This window comes from Chanodichthys erythropterus, chromosome 10 (genome assembly GCF_024489055.1).
Source record: "Chanodichthys erythropterus isolate Z2021 chromosome 10, ASM2448905v1, whole genome shotgun sequence".
Taxonomy (NCBI): domain Eukaryota; kingdom Metazoa; phylum Chordata; class Actinopteri; order Cypriniformes; family Xenocyprididae; genus Chanodichthys; species Chanodichthys erythropterus.
The window spans coordinates 30,261,649-30,276,039 of NC_090230.1; the positions used below are offsets into that span (position 1 = coordinate 30,261,649).

The 14,391-nt window shown below is 36.6% G+C and overlaps 2 protein-coding genes across 5 annotated transcripts in view; one reads left to right on the forward strand and one right to left on the reverse strand.

Moving 5' to 3' along the window:
• unc5cb (unc-5 netrin receptor Cb) overlaps positions 1–3,036 on the forward strand; it is a 211,189-nt gene extending 208,153 nt beyond the window's left edge. For all 4 annotated transcript variants that reach the window (XM_067397298.1, XM_067397301.1, XM_067397299.1 and 1 more), the window contains one exon: positions 1,676–3,036. In XM_067397298.1, the coding sequence (XP_067253399.1) occupies positions 1,676–1,829 (154 nt within the window). In that variant the 3' untranslated portion in view covers positions 1,830–3,036. The remainder of the gene's footprint in view (positions 1–1,675) is intronic.
• A 1,266-nt stretch (positions 3,037–4,302) lies between these two features.
• The window catches only part of bmpr1bb (bone morphogenetic protein receptor, type IBb), a 117,766-nt gene continuing 107,677 nt past the window's right edge, over positions 4,303–14,391 (reverse strand). The window contains exons 7-13 of the mRNA XM_067397302.1: positions 13,461–13,554; positions 13,227–13,365; positions 10,649–10,841; positions 10,248–10,545; positions 8,026–8,201; positions 7,663–7,793; positions 4,303–4,951 (exon numbers count right to left, since the gene is read on the reverse strand). Of these exons, the coding sequence (XP_067253403.1) occupies positions 4,826–4,951; positions 7,663–7,793; positions 8,026–8,201; positions 10,248–10,545; positions 10,649–10,841; positions 13,227–13,365; positions 13,461–13,554 (1,157 nt within the window). The 3' untranslated portion in view covers positions 4,303–4,825. The remainder of the gene's footprint in view (positions 4,952–7,662; positions 7,794–8,025; positions 8,202–10,247; positions 10,546–10,648; positions 10,842–13,226; positions 13,366–13,460; positions 13,555–14,391) is intronic.

Here is a 14,391-nt window from a genome sequence, read left to right on the forward strand (position 1 = left end):
TTTTAAAATGTATTATTCTATGTAAATTGTAATTATTTTATTTTAATATTTTTTTAATAGTTTTAATTCTTTTTTTCATTTTTAATAACTGCAAAATGGAATGTAAATGAGTTTTCGCTCATACTTTCGTGCACATTTACAGTTTTTCACTGCTAGATTAATCATAATGTTCATTAACAATCATAAGTCAATCTTCCTCGTTCAGTGTCCTCTATCCCATCATCCCGAGCCTCTCAGTCTGCCTGCATTTCTCTCAGTTTTCCCAGCATCCTCTCCTGCTGCGTTCTCTTCCTCTCTTCATGTGTGACATCATCACATCATCATAAAGAACACCAATCACACCTTGAGAATCTCCGTCATACACTCATTTATGAAAATTGCTTACATTTATGAAGCATTTCCAGACGTCCCACTGCGAGATGTTTTACATGCTTGAAGACGTTTTCATAAAAGCATATTCATGTGTGCTATATGTGTTTATGCTTTTATTCACAGTTTTATATGATGGAGATTTTTTTTCATGTAGAGCATAATGGGTTCATGGGATTGTAATGGAAATTCAGTGCTGGATTAAATGGATGTTGGATTTGCTGGATTTTTATTGAATTTATTTTTATAAGTTTTGCTCAAGTCCATCCAGAGAACAATCAGTTCAGTTGTTCTTTTGATGTTTTATTTTTTTATATAATATTTATTTTATTTTATTTAACATTTTTTCATTTTTCATTTCACTTATATAATATATAATGTTTTATATATATGTTATAAATATTTTATATATGTTTAAATATATATATATATATATATATATATATAAAATTTAAAACAAAATATTTATAACAAAAAAATAATTACATAAAATGTAAAAAAAAAAGTCATTAAAACAAAAAAATATGAGCATAAATAAAAGCTAATAAATGTGAAATAAGATAAACATACAAAATAACATACAAATTAGCACATAGAAAATGAGCTGAAAAAATAATTTAAAAAAATGAAAAAATACAGAAGATATGAAATTAAATATAGTATAAAAAGATTTTTATATGTACATTTTAAGTTCCTTTATTAAGTTCCTTTGTTTTATTTTTATTTCATTTCATATTTTTTTCATTTTGCTCCTATTTTTGTATTAATGTTTTATTCTATTTTATTTAATTTGTTGTCCATATATTCAGTAGTCTGTATTTTTTTTTTTTCAGCTAATTTTTTTGTTTTTTTATGTTCTAATTTGTATGTTATTTTGTGTAATTTTATTTCACATTTTTAATAGCTTTTGTTTATGCTCATATATATATATATATATATATATATATATATATATATATATATATATATAATGAATTTATTTTACATTTTATGTAATATTTATTTTTTTATTTATATTATAAATACAGAACATTCTGTCAAGTGTCAATCAGTTTTCATTTTTTATTTCTTTTGATGTTTTATTTTAATATATTTCATTTCATATCAGTATTCTGTATTTTTTCAGTTTATTTTATTTCACATTTTTAATGGCTTTTATTTAAATGTTTTCCTTTTTACATGTTCTGTAATATTTCATATATAAATATATTTTATTTATTTATTTATTTTTTAAATGCATTAGTCATAGTTTCAAAAGTTTATATTTGTTTTTAATATTTTTAACCAGTATCCTGTGTGTCCGCAGGTATCTCAACTACTTTGCCACCAAGTCGAGTCCGACCGGCGTGATTCTGGACCTGTGGGAGGCGCAGCATTTCCCCGACGGCAATCTGAACCGCCTGGCTGCTGTTCTGGAGGAAATGGGCCGTCACGAGAACATCATGGCAACCGAGCACTGACACCCGCCCGCGGCGCCGGGCGCAGGAAGTTCCCGGAGAGCTCGAGTCACAGCGGGCGGCCGAGATCGCTGCCTGATCACCGTGACCTGTTCCAAACACGTTTAATCTGCAAAACAAGTCGACTTGAAAGGTGACATCCCAAGGGAAGAGGAAGAGTCTGTACGATTCCTGGTACAGTTGTTTGTTTTTCTATCCGTCGAATCAGTTTCTTAGGAAACGCGACTTCTGCTGTCCAAATACTGGACCTCCGGCCTCCCCGCGATGTCACGTGATCAGGACCGAACGCGGGAGCGGCTCGCAGGCGTGGTGATGAAAACAAACATTATATGAATACGTGTTGGAAAATGCCTTTATTTATACGTTCCTTTCATATCTGGTTTTGTTTTTTTCTCTGCTCTCATTGCGCCATCCAGTGGACAGAGCTTGTAACTACACGTCCAGCCTCCTGTATATACAGCAAACTGTAAAGTTTAACAGTGTTATTATGATTATTATTCTATGATTATGTTTTCATTTTATTATTAATTGCGTTTTGTTGCATAGTGATCTGTATGTAATCAAAATTTAGACAAACTAGGGACTAAACTCTTTCAGCAGCGATTGTGCGGTTTTGTAAACGTTCACCGTGTCCTGGATGTTCCACACCTTCTGCTTTGGGACTAAAAACGTGAAGGACGCATTTCAGGAATAAACTTCAGTGGTCGTCACTCATCCGTTCGTCATAATCACGTTGCTTTTGTATGGCGTGAAGACATCGGCCGTCTCCGGTCCTTCAGTTTGTGTGCGTTTACGGCACGTGAATCGCTGCGACTTTAACGGACAGCAGCCGATCAGAGGACGAAGCGATGGATGCATGTGAAAGCGCTGCAGTGAAAATAAGTGTACAAAACAACTAAACTAATAGCCATTTGAGTGTGTTTGTAATTTCCAGCGTCGTCTCTTCTGTTCACGTTCAGTTGTCCAGATTTCTAAAGCTGTCTATGCAAATTCTGCATCCTTTATCAAAGAAGTTATACATGCTGAAAAACCGCTAGCAGTTGCTTTCCATAGTTATCAATCATGCGATTATTATATTTATAGTGAGGATGTTACTTATTCTTTTATGGCACGTTCATGATGTAATTTGCGAAAGCTTGCATCTCCTCTGTGAAGTTTCTGTACAAAATGTAAGAAAGAATTTTTAAACGAGTAATAAATTATATTTATATGCAACACTGAATTCAGTTTTCTTGTTTTTTTGTGTGTGGATTTCTTTACATATGGTGACAAACTTGAGATTTGAATCATGAAAAAAAAATAGATTATGTATATACTATACCACGGGTCAAGGGTCAGGATAAATCTTGGATCTTCATATGTGGTAATTTGTTACACTGTTGAAAAAGACGGTTACATTTAAATATATATAAAAACATGTAATTCTTAATCTGAGTCCAAGTCGGATAAAAACAAAGTCAGATAAAATCCAAGTCGGATAAAAGTCCAAGTATGGTGAAGTCCAAGTCAGGTGAAGTCCAAGTCGGATAAAAACCAAGTTGAATAAAAGTCCAAATCGGACAAAATCCAGTCAGATAAAAGTCCAAGTTGGGTGACATCCAAATCTTATAAAAACCCAGTCAGCTAAAGTCCAAGTTAGATCAAGTCCAAGTTGATTAAAAATCCAAGTAGGGTGAAGTCCAAGTCGTATAAAAGTCCATATTGGTTAAAGTCTAAGTCAGGTAAATTCAGTGGTGTTATTAGGTGCTTTGTAAAAAGCATTTACGTTCTTAGAAATCGTAATTACATCTTGCAAACTGGGAATTTTCTTGTGCCACCTGACCACTGCAGGTTCATTTTGGCCTTGACAGTGACATAGAAACAATATTTACAGGTTTGATCTCAAAATTACGGTAATTGACCTTTCCTTAGTTACAGTTGCTTTGTCCAACAAGCCATAACGCTGTCACGCCACACAGAGTGAAAAATACATCGTGGAGCAAAGAGGACACTGACAACACGTCGACAGACAAGACAGAGCAGGTTACTTATGATATTAAACAAAGTCCCAGCTTTCAAACTGTGTATTTTTAAATAATAAAATCCTTTTTGTGGCTCTTTAATGTGTCGTGACAGATCGCTGTAGCTCCTCAGCTCAAGCGGCTCGTGAACCAATCATCTCTTCCTACTAGTTCATTCATAGCATCAAATAAACATGAATGAACATCAGAAGGTATGTTGTTTCAAACACAGAAAGACGTCAGTATACGCCATTTTTCAAGTTCAAGCCCACCGAGGTTAATCTTCTAACTCCTGACTGCTTTGTCGGACAAAATGGATTCGGTGTTATGATTGGTTAGATCGCTTGTCAATCAAACTCCCAGCGAAGGGTCAGTTGCGACTGAATGAAGCCATTGTTACAGGAAATGTTGCTGCATGTAAGAATACAATATAATTCAGAAAATAGATTTGAATTCACTTTATTAAAGGAGGGGAATGTTAAACACGTACATTTATTTTTCACTCCATTTACACAGAACTATCAAATATTAAACTTTTACATGTGTGTTAAATAAGGCACAAGTCAACATGAAACAAAACATCCTGTACAAACGTTCATGTGACACAAGAAATCATTTTTCTGTAACTCATGACATTCAATATTTACATTCATATTTTACAAGGACGTATTTCAGCGGTTTTCAGAGCAACGACTGGACGGTAAACCTGATGCTGCATTTGTCTTCTGAAGAATATGATGTATGACCACTGTTCAGGGTTTGAAAATGCATTTCATTGAATCATTTGGTTTGTTTTGTCGTCATAAAAAGCCTTCATGAATATTTAAAGATTGAGTTACAGATTGAGTCCCATGAAGTGTGTTATGGGTTCATTGTGTTGGATTGTCAGTGACCGTTGATCAGAGTTTGTCCACTCGTGTCTCTGTCCGGCAGGCGGCTGCGTGAGCTTTCACAGAAAGCAGGATTAATCCGCTCGGACTCTCAGGACGGATGTGAGTGTCACAGTTTAATGTCTTGAGACTCGGACATCTTGGCGAGCGTCTTCTTCACCCGCAGGGCGGTCAGACGAGAGGCCGGATTGTGAGCCCAACACTCGGTCATCAGTTTACCCATCAGCCTCAGACACTAGACAAACACACACAAGATTAGTGATACAGTGCTTTATTCAACAGAAATGGTTTTGAATTTTTTGAGATGGACAATAAGTGTACTTTCAAACTAAAACAGTCATTATGAAGGCCTGTGTTTGTATTTAAGAGTTTCGCAGTTGGAAACTGGTGCTGACTGATTCAAGCAATTTTGCATGAAAGTCACCATGAGATGAAAATTAATGATTTATTGGTGCACATCATTAACTTAAATTCATGTTCCTCGTAATCTTGAATGAGAATAACCTCCCCTCCCTCTTGCAGCATCTCTTCTCTTCTCTGATCATGAGGGTGGGGCAACCTGTCACTCACATGAGATCCACCAATGGTGAACCACAACCATCCAATCAAATCATCACAGACAAAATCAAGCCCCCCCTACATTGTCATTGAAATTTATTTTATCTATTAAAGTTGACTATACCAAAAATATTTTATTTTATGTCAAATTTTATTTGTGTCAAATGTCCTTTTTAAAGTGCATCTGTAAGCCTACTAAGAGCAGTCATTAAAGAACAGTCCAGTTGACATTAGTATGTGTTGATCTCTGTTAATCAGCTGTGAATCAGTCAGAGAGGAAGTACTAAAGTACTAAAGCTGTCATTGCTGGAGCAGAAGCAGCAGAAAATTCCAAGTAGGGTAAATTCCAAGTCGGGAGAATTCCAAGTTGGAAGAATTCCATGTCGGGTAAATTCCAAGTTGGGAGAAATCCAAGTAGGGTAAATTCCAAGTCGGGAGAATTCCAAGTCGGAAGAATTCCAGGTCAGGTAAATTCCAAGTTGGAAGAAATCTAAGTAGGGTGAAGTCCAAGTCGGGAGAATTCCAAGTCAGAGAAGTCCAAGTCAGGAGAAATCCAAGTCGGGAGACGTCCAAGTCGGGTAAAGTCCAAGTTGGGTGATGTCCAAGTCAGAAAATTCCAAGTCGGGAGAAATATAAGTAGGGTAAATTCCAAGTCAGGAGAATTCTTAGTAGGATAAAGTCCAAGTTGGGTGAAGTCCAAATCAGAAAATTCTAAGTCGGGAGAAGTCCAAGTCGGGTGAATTCCAAGTCAGAGAAGTCCAAGTCAGGAGAATTCCAAGTCGGAAGAATTCCAGGTCAGGTAAATTCCAAGTTGGAAGAAATCTAAGTAGGGTGAAGTCCAAGTCGGGAGAAATCTAAGTAGGGTGAAGTCCAAGTCAGGAAAATTCCAAGTCAGGAGAAATCCAAGTCGGGAGACGTCCAAGTCGGGTAAAGTCCAAGTTGGGTAAGGTCCAAGTCAGAAAATTCCAAGTCGGGAGAAATATAAGTAGGGTAAATTCCAAGTCGGGAGAAATCTAAGTAGGGTGAAGTCCAAGTCGGGAAAATTCCAAGTCAGGAGAATTCTTAGTAGGATAAAGTCCAAGTTGGGTGAAGTCCAAATCAGAAAATTCTAAGTCGGGAGAAGTCCAAGTCGGGTGAATTGCAAGTCAGAGAAGTCCAAGTCAGGAGAAGTCCAAGTCGGGAGAAATCCAAGTCGGGAGACGTCCAAGTCGGGTAAAGTCCAAGTTGGGTGATGTCCAAGTCAGAAAATTCCAAGTCGGGAGAAATATAAGTAGGGTAAATTCCAAGTCAGGAGAATTCTTAGTAGGATAAAGTCCAAGTTGGGTGAAGTCCAAATCAGAAAATTCTAAGTCGGGAGAAGTCCAAGTCGGGTGAATTCCAAGTCAGAGAAGTCCAAGTCAGGAGAATTCCAAGTCGGAAGAATTCCAGGTCGGGTAAATTCCAAGTTGGAAGAAATCTAAGTAGGGTGAAGTCCAAGTCGGGAGAAATCTAAGTAGGGTGAAGTCCAAGTCAGGAAAATTCCAAGTCAGGAGAAATCCAAGTCGGGAGACGTCCAAGTCGGGTAAAGTCCAAGTTGGGTAAGGTCCAAGTCAGAAAATTCCAAGTCGGGAGAAATATAAGTAGGGTAAATTCCAAGTCGGGAGAAATCTAAGTAGGGTGAAGTCCAAGTCGGGAAAATTCCAAGTCAGGAGAATTCTTAGTAGGATAAAGTCCAAGTTGGGTGAAGTCCAAATCAGAAAATTCTAAGTCGGGAGAAGTCCAAGTCGGGTGAATTCCAAGTCGGGAGAAATCCAAGTCGGGAGACGTCCAAGTTGGGAGAAGTCCAAGTCAGGAGAAGTCCAAGTCAGGTAAAGTCCAAGTTTGGAGAAGTCCAAATCAGGAGAAATCCAAGTTGGGAGAAGTCCAAGTCAGGTGAATTCCAAATAGGGTAAAGTCCAAGTCGGGTGAAGTCCAAGTTGGAAAAGTCCAAGTCGGGAGAAGTGAAAGTCGGGTAAAGTCCAAGTCAGGAGAAGTCGACCTGTGTGAGTCCACCACGCAAGGCACGGTATGCTGGAGTAAGTAGCCCTCACTTTTCTCCTTGTTTTCTTGTTTTGCCTGTAACATCTCACCACACACCTTCACTTCATCTCTATTGTTCATCAAGACAGACAGAAGCTCAATCTCATCCTATCAGCTTCTCCATCAGACTGTGGAACTGCCAGTAAACTACCAACAAACTGACTTCATCTCTGCCTCCACCAGTCCCTCATGTCAGCATTTTAACATTCCCTTACTTCTGTTTTAGTTCTTATCTCCATTTTAGGCTCATATAGTGTGGGTTAAGGTTTTTTAGTAACTTTTACGTTCTAAAAAAATCTAAACTATCAATCAGATGACAGAAGACAGTACCTCATCGCTGCTCCAGCGGTTTGCAAACGAGGGTCTCTGTCTCTTGATACACACCACCTCCCTCATGTCCTCGTAGGACGGGTCCGTCGGCACCAGATCATGATACGGCAGCTGATATTCCTCCACAATCCCTGCAGGACAACATGATGATGTTGGAATAGCCACATTTCACATGAAATCAAAATAAACTTTCCTAAATCTTATTGTGAATGATTCTTATTGAATCAAATATCCTGTACACGATTAAAACATCGTAACTTGCTCCTCCTCTAAAATAACTTCAAGATCCTGACAGATCAAAGCAGCTGAACATTCGTTTTCTCTCACGTCACATTAAACGTGTTGAGCGTGTTCTGAACTCACCGCCGGACACGCATCTCCTGGCCATCTCCCACAGGATCAGGCCGAAGCTGTACATGTCGGCCATGATGTAGGACTGGAAATGGCAGCGGTTCAAGCTCTCGTCCAGGACCTCCGGAGGCATGTAGCGTTTGGTACCGACCCGAGTGTTGGGCGGGATGTCCACTTCATTAGTGTCACTGAACACAAATCAACACCAGCCAGTTAAAGATCTGACCTCACATAAACGTCCAATACAATAAACACACGGTCAGTCTGACGACACCTTCCCATCATGACCATCAAATAAAATCTTTGATAATCAGCATATTTAACATCATCGCTGACAACTAAGACAGCAACAGATTGTGGCCCAGTTCGACAATAAGGTTCGACAATAAGGACTGCCTGATGGCCCGGGGCCAGTGTGACGACGCTCGGGACAGTAGACGGAGCGGTCACTTGCCCGATCGCGTCAGTGCTGTAGGGTGTGCGTTATATATCGTCTATTATATCGTAATTGTTGATTTAACGATCTGAAATTATCGAGTATGTCCCTCACTTTACAAAAAACAAACAAAAACACACACATTGAGTGCACACATACACTACATGACGTAGTCTAGTAGGTTAGACTAGTGCTTGTGCATATTTAGCGCACGCTTTCACTGCGTGATTTAGTCTACTGAAATGCCTTTAGAATGCCTCAGAATTCAAGATAATACGGAAGAGGATTAAGACCAAGCAATAATAAAAAAATAAAACCATCTCGAGATTTAAGTTGTTAAATTTCTAGAAATTTTAAATTACTAGAAAAAAACTCGTTACATTTCGAGAAAAAAGTCGAGATAAAATGTTGAGAATAAAGTCGTTAAATTATAATAATAAATTTATTAAATTATGAGAATAAAGTCATTAAATTACAAGAAAAAGTTGTTAAATTACGAGAACAAATTTGTTAAATTATGAGAAAAATGTCGTTAAATTTCGAGAAAAAAGTCGAGATAAAATGTTGAGAATAAAGTCATTAAATTATGAAAATAAACTCATGAAATTCTGAGAATAAAGTCATCAAATTACGAGAAAAAGTTGTTCAATTACGAGAACAAATGCATTAAATTATGAGAAAAATGTCGTTAAATTTTGAGAAAAAATTTGAGATAAAATGTTGAGAATAATGTCATTAAATTATCAGAATAAAGACATTAAATTACGAGAAAAAAGTCATTAAATTATGAGAACAAATTCGTAATTTAACGAATTTGTTCTCGTAATTTAATGACTTTTGTCTCGTAATTTAATGACTTTATTCTCAACATTTTTCTCCAAATTTAACAAGTTTTTTCTCGAAATTTAACAACTTTAATCTAGAGATGGTTTTATTTTTTTTATATAATTTAATATTGTTAACCAATATTACACAAAGAGTGCCGTTTTTATTCATTGTACAGTTTAATGAACAAGAACTTAATATCAAGTGACTTACATTTTAGACACTAAATCGTCTGTTTCGTTGTATTTCGGCAACGAAAATAGTTCCAAAGTTCACAGAATTGTTTTGTGTCTCTGAGCAACACTTCCTGAATGAATCAGCCGTTTGAATGAATCGGTTGAATCTCAATGATTCGCTCATTAATAGTAATTCACTGCTTTTTTTAAAAATTTAAATAACAGTATTTAACGTTTCATATTTTCAACATTAAAAACATTTTTATGCATCTGTAACTGCTTTAATAAAGTTTAATCTATTCTATAGTTATATCTATACCTGAAATCTCCTGCTTAAACCTTCATCAAAAACTTCAAAAGCACCATTTATTTCATGTATATATTTGTTCTGTTGTATTTATTTGTGCTATTACTCATAATTTGATTATTTGTTATTATTTTATTACTTAGGCTACTGTTTATTTGTCTAACTATATATACAGTAATCTAGTAGCTTTTGGTGTCATAACCCTATTTATTGAGGTTAAAGACAACAAAAACAATAACTATGCTTATTTTATAGGCCCATTTTTTTTGTCTTTTACTTTTATTAATTTTTTGTTGTGGGGCCAGTGAAATTTTTGGTGGTGCAAGTAAAACTTTGAACCACTGGCCGGGCCAGTAGAAAATAATCTTAGCGTTGAGCCCTGCATGCGGTCCAGATGTGGGCCGACACTGCTGCTGTCAGGGAAACATCAAGTTACACTTTGTTTTTGTGTATTTTTTGCCATATGTAATACACGTATTGTGTGCGGCACCTGATGAACTTGACGGCGAGCCCCAGGTCAGCGATGCAGCAGCTGCCGTTCTTCTTCACCAGGATGTTTTTGCTCTTCAGGTCTCGGTGAGCGATGGCCGGTTTTCCCTGCGTGCCGAAGATCTCCGTGTGCAGGTGGCAGAGGCCGGAGACGGCCGAGTACGCCAGACGCAGCAGCGCTTTGGTGTCCAGCGTGGTGGATTTGAGGTAGTCGTACAGCGAGCCGTTCTCGTGATAGTCTGTGATCAGATACAGCTGCGTCCACGAGCCCGTGCCCTTTATATCTGCCGCGATGAATCCTGACGGGAGCACGGAAGACAGGTTCATGCAGACATTAGTCTTGAGGCAGTGTTATTTTAGTATCACTAATCTGATGCGAGGGATCGTGAGGAGCTGCAGTACCCAGGATGTTCTCGTGTCTCATCAGGACGGTCTGGTAGATCTCGGTCTCTCTGAACCAGCTGGCCTCTTCCGTGGTGAAGAAGACCTTGACGGCGACGCGTTCGCCCCTCCAGCGGCCCATCCACACCTCGCCGTAACGGCCCTTCCCGATCTGCTTCACCATCTGGATCTGCTTGGCGATGGTTCGCTGCACCTGTGAGGAGAGGATGGGGTGAAACATGTGAACAGAAAACAAAAAACACGACGTTAGTGAAAAACGAAGCTTTTCCAAACTAGGAAAGGGTAGAAAAACTCATATCAAACATGCATTAAAACTATTAACAAATGATCTAATAACATTAAATGTGATAATGTGTTATTTTATTACACTGTACGGCTTGTTTTGTTTGTTTTATGGAGCGTTTGGTTAATCAGGCCAACGAGAGACTCTAACTACAACTCTTCTTTTTACTATACAAATGTGTCATTAAAAATGCCTAGAAATGAATAAAACAGACACGGGTTCACAGAGATCATCGCACCAAACAGTTGACAAAACGACGCCTCATTTACTGAAATCGTTTGATACGCACTTCAAAATAAGCTCAATTATATATTTAATGTTTGTGATGGTTTTTTTTTAATATAAAAAAAAAGTTTATAAAATTGTGTTCATGAAAGTTCTGTGAAATTTTAATAAAATCTGCTTTAAATCTATTTTTTTTTTGTATAAAACTGATTATTTATCTCTTTTTAATGATATTTAAGGTCTTTGTGTCTCACACATCATGTGGTGCGACTAATAATAGCAATAACTGCTTTAAATTAAAAATAAAATATCTAATTTCTGTGGCTGAAATGTGAATCACTGATACAGTATGCTTAAGTGAACGGTATTTTAAAACATTTTTATCAGTTTTATGCGATTTACAGGAAAAAATAAGTGTTTACTACATTAAAAAGGCAATTCTGAAGAAAATATAAGGTCACTCTTTACTGAATCTCAAAAGAACTGCAAATAATTTGTTTCTAAACACTTTAATTACTGAGAGCTTGTAAAAAAAATATTAAGCATGTTAAGGAAATGAATTAATTTTAAGATAAATCACGGTCGCACCACGTGACATTTTTTAAGGCTATGGCCAATTAATCTAAACAAAAAACACTAAAATCACTTAATTTTAAATTTTTAATATGAATTTATGTGTTCACAACATTCTTAGTCTTTGAACAATTGAAATAGATATTATTATTATTTCTGGTAATTAAAATGGGCCTGTCGAAAATCCTTATACGTCATTGACCCATATATATATATATATGTGTGTGTGTGTGTGTGTTTTGTTATTCGATTTTAATGCAATTAATTGCATCTAACATAAAAGATAGTATAAATATATATATATATATATATATATATATATATATATATATATATATATATATACACACACACACACACATATATATATATATATATATCATATATTTATATGTACATACATAAACTCATATAATATATATATATATATATATATATATATATATATATATATATATATATATATATATATATATATATATACACTACTGTTCAAAAGTTTGGGATCGGTAAGATTTTTAATGTTTTTAAAAGAAGTTTCGTCTGCTCACCAAGGCTGCATTTATTTAATTAAAAATACAGTAAAAAACAGTAATATTGTGAAATATTATTACAATTTAAAATAACTGTTTTCTATTTGAATATATTTGACAAAGTAATTTATTCCTGTGATCAAAGCTGAATTTTCAGCATCATTACTCCAGTCTTCAGTGTCACATGATCCTTCAGAAATCATTCTAATATGATGATTTGCTGCTCAAGAAACATTTATGATTATTTTCAATGTTGAAAACAGTTGTGTACTTTTTTTTTTTTCAGGATTCCTTGATGAATAGAAAGTTCAAAAGAACAGCATTTATCTGAAATACAAAGCTTCTGTAGCATTATACACTACCGTTCAAAAGTTTGGGGTCAGTAAGAATTTTTATTTTTATTTTTCTGAAAAGAAATTAAAGAAATTTATATTTTTTTTCAGCAAGGATGCATTAAATCAATCAAAAGTGGCAGTAAAGACATTTATAATGTTACAAAGATTATATTTCAAATAAATGCTGTTCATTTGAACTTTCTATTCATCAAATAATCCTGAAAAAAATATTGTACACATTAAATGTTTCTTGAGCATCAAATCATCATATCAGAATGATTTCTGAAGGATCATGTGACACTGAAGACTGGAGTAATGATGCTGAAAATTCAGCTTTGATCACAGGAATAAATTACTTTGTAAAATATATTCAAATAGAAAACAATTATTTCAAATTGTAATAATATTTCACAATATTACTGTTTTTTATTTTATTTTTAATTAAATAAATGCAGCCTTGGTGAGCAGACGAAACTTCTTTTAAAAACATTAAAAATCTTACCGATCCCAAACTTTTGAACGGTAGTGTATATATATATAAATGCATTGACAAAAAGAAATGCAATAGAAAATACAGGTTTGTGTGGCATACTAGGAGGTTAATAGAGTTTGTCATGAGTGTGTCTGACCAGCAGAGGGAGTCCTGATCCACTGCCGGAGCTCTGAGACTGTTCAATCAGATCCTTCAGAGACTCTCCAGCGGGAATGAAGGTCTCGTCCTGCTCCAGACCGATGCTGTAGCGCGCACGCGTCTCCTGCCGCTTATATCTGACACACACACACAGGAAGCACAGAACAGGACGTCAACTCAAGTGTAATGAAGCCTCCTGAGAGTGATGATGATGATGATGATGATGATGTACCTGTAGTAGCAGAATATGATGACGAGGGCCAGTATGATACAGCAGACCGTCACTGAGATGAGCAGAGCCACCTGATGGATGCTGCTGTCCAGATCTGATCAAACACGAAACCCTTCAGTCACATGTGAGAGAGTGAGTTCCCTAACAACCACACAACAACGCCCCGGCAACCACCCATATCACTCCAGTGACATCAGTGTGTTTTTCACAGTCAAACTCGGAATATCTTGAGGAAATGTAAAAATCATGTTTCTCTTTCTGCCATTCTGTTCTCAGGTCAGAAGAGAAACTGAGTCAGAATCGATCGCTCTCTTCCTGCAACACTCCGCTCGAGTTTCTGACGGTCGACACCGATGAGACGCTGCTCGCTGGGACTCTAACCTTACACACACACACTGATAGACACACACACACACACACACACACACTGATAGACACACACACACACACACACACACACTGATAGACACACACACACACTTGTATATGTGGTTTATGGGGACTCTCCATAGGCGTAATGGTTTTTATACTGTACAAACTGTACATTCTCTCCCCAACACTAACCCTAAACCTTCCCATCACCGTCTGTTTTTAAAGCTATCTGGTTTACGAGGACACAGGAAGTGTCCTCATAAACCATGTTTATGTTGTAATATCGATGTCATTATACACATTTGTGTCCTCATAAACCATGTATACAAGAACACACACACACACACACACACTCTGAGGTGTCTCGCGCTGTGACTGATGGACAGATATATCAGGAAACTCAAGCGCTCCCGTGAGACTCCGTGTCCTTTACATTAGAACGGTAGAGAACACGCTCAATCCCAGCAGCCCCTGCAGCCCAAAAGCTGCGGTTTGTAACAGTTTAACCTGTCAAAAACCATCAGCCCAGAAACACCAGTGTGTGTGTGTGTGTGTGTGT